Source organism: Antrostomus carolinensis, unplaced genomic scaffold, assembly GCF_000700745.2.
Source record: "Antrostomus carolinensis isolate BGI_N321 unplaced genomic scaffold, ASM70074v2 scaffold35448, whole genome shotgun sequence".
NCBI classification, from domain to species: Eukaryota; Metazoa; Chordata; class Aves; order Caprimulgiformes; family Caprimulgidae; genus Antrostomus; species Antrostomus carolinensis.
Window position 1 is genome coordinate 4,715 of NW_010331491.1, and position 2,443 is coordinate 7,157.

At 59.7% G+C, this 2,443-nt stretch overlaps 1 protein-coding gene across 1 annotated transcript in view; it reads right to left on the reverse strand.

Moving 5' to 3' along the window:
* Positions 1-640: 640 nt before the first annotated feature.
* The window catches only part of LOC104529054 (prospero homeobox protein 2), a 3,193-nt gene continuing 1,390 nt past the window's right edge, over positions 641-2,443 (reverse strand). Inside the window, exons 2-5 of the mRNA XM_029086289.1 lie at positions 2,198-2,393; positions 1,589-1,700; positions 937-1,131; positions 641-826 (exon numbers count right to left, since the gene is read on the reverse strand). Coding sequence (XP_028942122.1) covers positions 641-826; positions 937-1,131; positions 1,589-1,700; positions 2,198-2,393 — 689 coding nt within the window. The remainder of the gene's footprint in view (positions 827-936; positions 1,132-1,588; positions 1,701-2,197; positions 2,394-2,443) is intronic.

A 2,443-nucleotide genomic window follows, 5' to 3' on the forward strand; every position in this document is an offset into this window, starting at 1 on the left:
GGTCCCAGCGTGCGGCTGCATGGAGGGGCTCTTGCCAAACAGCACAGGGGAGGCTGAGGGATGTTGTTCATGCTGGCTACGACAAACACTGTTTTTACATCTCCCAGACAGAGTCAACCATCCCCATGGCGTGCTTGAAATGCTGGAATTCACCAGCTGTTTTCTTTGGACACTGGTGTGTTGTAGCTGGACAAAAACAGGGGTGTGCTCTTGGACTGGGCACATCCACCCGTCTGCTGCGCCAAGAAAACTTTGCCCGCTGCTAGGACCTCTGCCTGCTTTATAAACAGAAATGGGGCTGTTTGCCCTGACCTGCGGCCTTCTGGAAAAGAGAAGGAAGGCAGCTTGCCCAGGGTCACGGGGAGAGCTGGAGCAGGGTTTTTTCCCAGGCTCCAACCTTATGGCTTTGCCTCCATCCTTCCCCTCTGTGGGTCTCCAGCAGGACCCCACTGGCTTTGAGCAGGGGAATAAAACACACAGCATAAAATCCCAGTGCCTGAGGCAAGCGATAAACCTCACCCAAGGAGCTGTCTTACAGGACAGAGAAAGTACTCAGAATAATTGACGCTGTACAGAGTGCCTACAAGGTGCTTAGCACATGGTGGCTGCTCACAGGACTTGGGGCTGCTTTCATGAAGACTCAGCTGCGGAGCAGTTCCTGGGAGCAGCTGGCAGCTTTGAACCCTTCTGGGATGTCACTGTCCAGTTTGGAAATGATTTTGTAAATGGGTTTCTTCCAGGAGGGGTCGGCATCCTTGCCCGCCCGGACGGCACTGAAGAACTCCCGCAGCGTCAGGCTGGCCACCTCCAGGAACCGCCCTGGCACCTGCGACGAGATGGGCATCAGCCCACAGCACCACCGGGTCCCCGGCTCCCCCTTACCCCAGCAAACTCCATCAGCCCCACCATCCCTGCCCACCGGCTCCCTCTCCTCACCTCGAAGTCGTTTCCCTTGTTATAGTGCATGTTGAGGGCACGGAAGAGCTCTGAGTCCCGGGAGACCCGGAGGGCTCCAGCATCCACGACGCCCTCCAGCAGGGCCTGCCGGTCAAACTTCTCCACCTGGATGTAGTAAAACTCGCGGAAGTTGCTGAACCACTTGATGAGCTGGGAGGTGATGCAGCGGCTGAACTGCCAGGGGACAGCCAGGGGACAGGCGTTACACCAGCTTGGAGCCTCCTGACCCACAAGCCCAGCCGCCTGCCACTGGCCTTGCCCCAAACCCAGCCCTGCCCCAGGGGTGCAAAAGCACCAGCCAGGACCATGACATGGAGGTGTCTGTGGTGCCTCTCTCTGCTGAAATTTGGCTCCCACCAGCCCCGTGGCGGGGAGACACGTTCACGATGTGCTTTAATTCCAGTGCCTCGATTGCACAGAGCGAAGAACTGGCAGCCCAGGTCTGCCATGACCATGAGCACCTGCTCCAGGGCAGCCTGTGCTGAAGCACGTGTCATGCCCTGGCTCCTGCCAGCGAGGCGGGAGGGGACACAAGAGCATCCCCTTCCCTGCGGTTCCCCAGTGATGCAGTCTGGGTGCCACACTGTGTGGGAGCCCTGCCTGGCACCAGCACCAGGTGCTGCTGTTTTACCTGCACGTCGAGGAAGTAGGTTTTCAGCAGAGTGGAGCTGGGGTAGCGCGTGAAGAAAAACATCAGCTTGGCCTTCTTCAGGTGGCTGGGGGTCAACGCCTCCTGGATCTGCCTTGGGGTCAAGGAAAGTCTGTACACAGCAGCCTGACCAGCTCGGCACACCCCTGAGCACTGGCCCTGGCACACACGTGCCTGGTGCCTGTGACAACCCCTCCCCATGGCCTGGCAGAAGGGTGGAGGGGGTTTGTCCCCAGCCAGGCAGCTGCTGGCTTTTCCCTTCAGCATCCCTGGGGAAGCTGCTGCTCCCCACAGCACTTCCCAGGCTGGTGGGATATCCATGAGACATCTGTTCCTGGCATAGGATGATGGGACTGCCAGGATGGCCCAAGAGCAGGCTTGGGAGCTCCTGACTTCTACCCCCAGCTACGCTATAGCATCTAGCCAACCCTGGGGAGCAGCAGTGCCACTCCACTGCTCAGGACCCCTTTCCTACCCACCCCTTTTTAGCCCCCTGTGGAATAGGGAGGACCCTGGCCCTGGGGAGACCAGCAAGGGCTGTGCCAAGCTGTGGCTCTGGAGGACAAGGGGAGTACATCCAAGCCCAGGGACCTCTCTAGCTCCAGCCGAGCCCAGGGACCTCTCCAGCTGCCCCCAAAGGATATATGGGTGGAGGCAAAGGGCACCCCGTCCATCGCAGCCTGCAGCTCCCCACAGCCATCCCTGCCAGCCGGCAGCAGTGCCAGGCCCTCCATGTCAGCTGGGCTCAGGGGCAGGGGACGCTGCTGCTGCTGCTGCTGTCTCACAACTGATGACCTCAGTTTGACAGTTTCCCAGTGCAAGTCGAGGGGCTCCAGA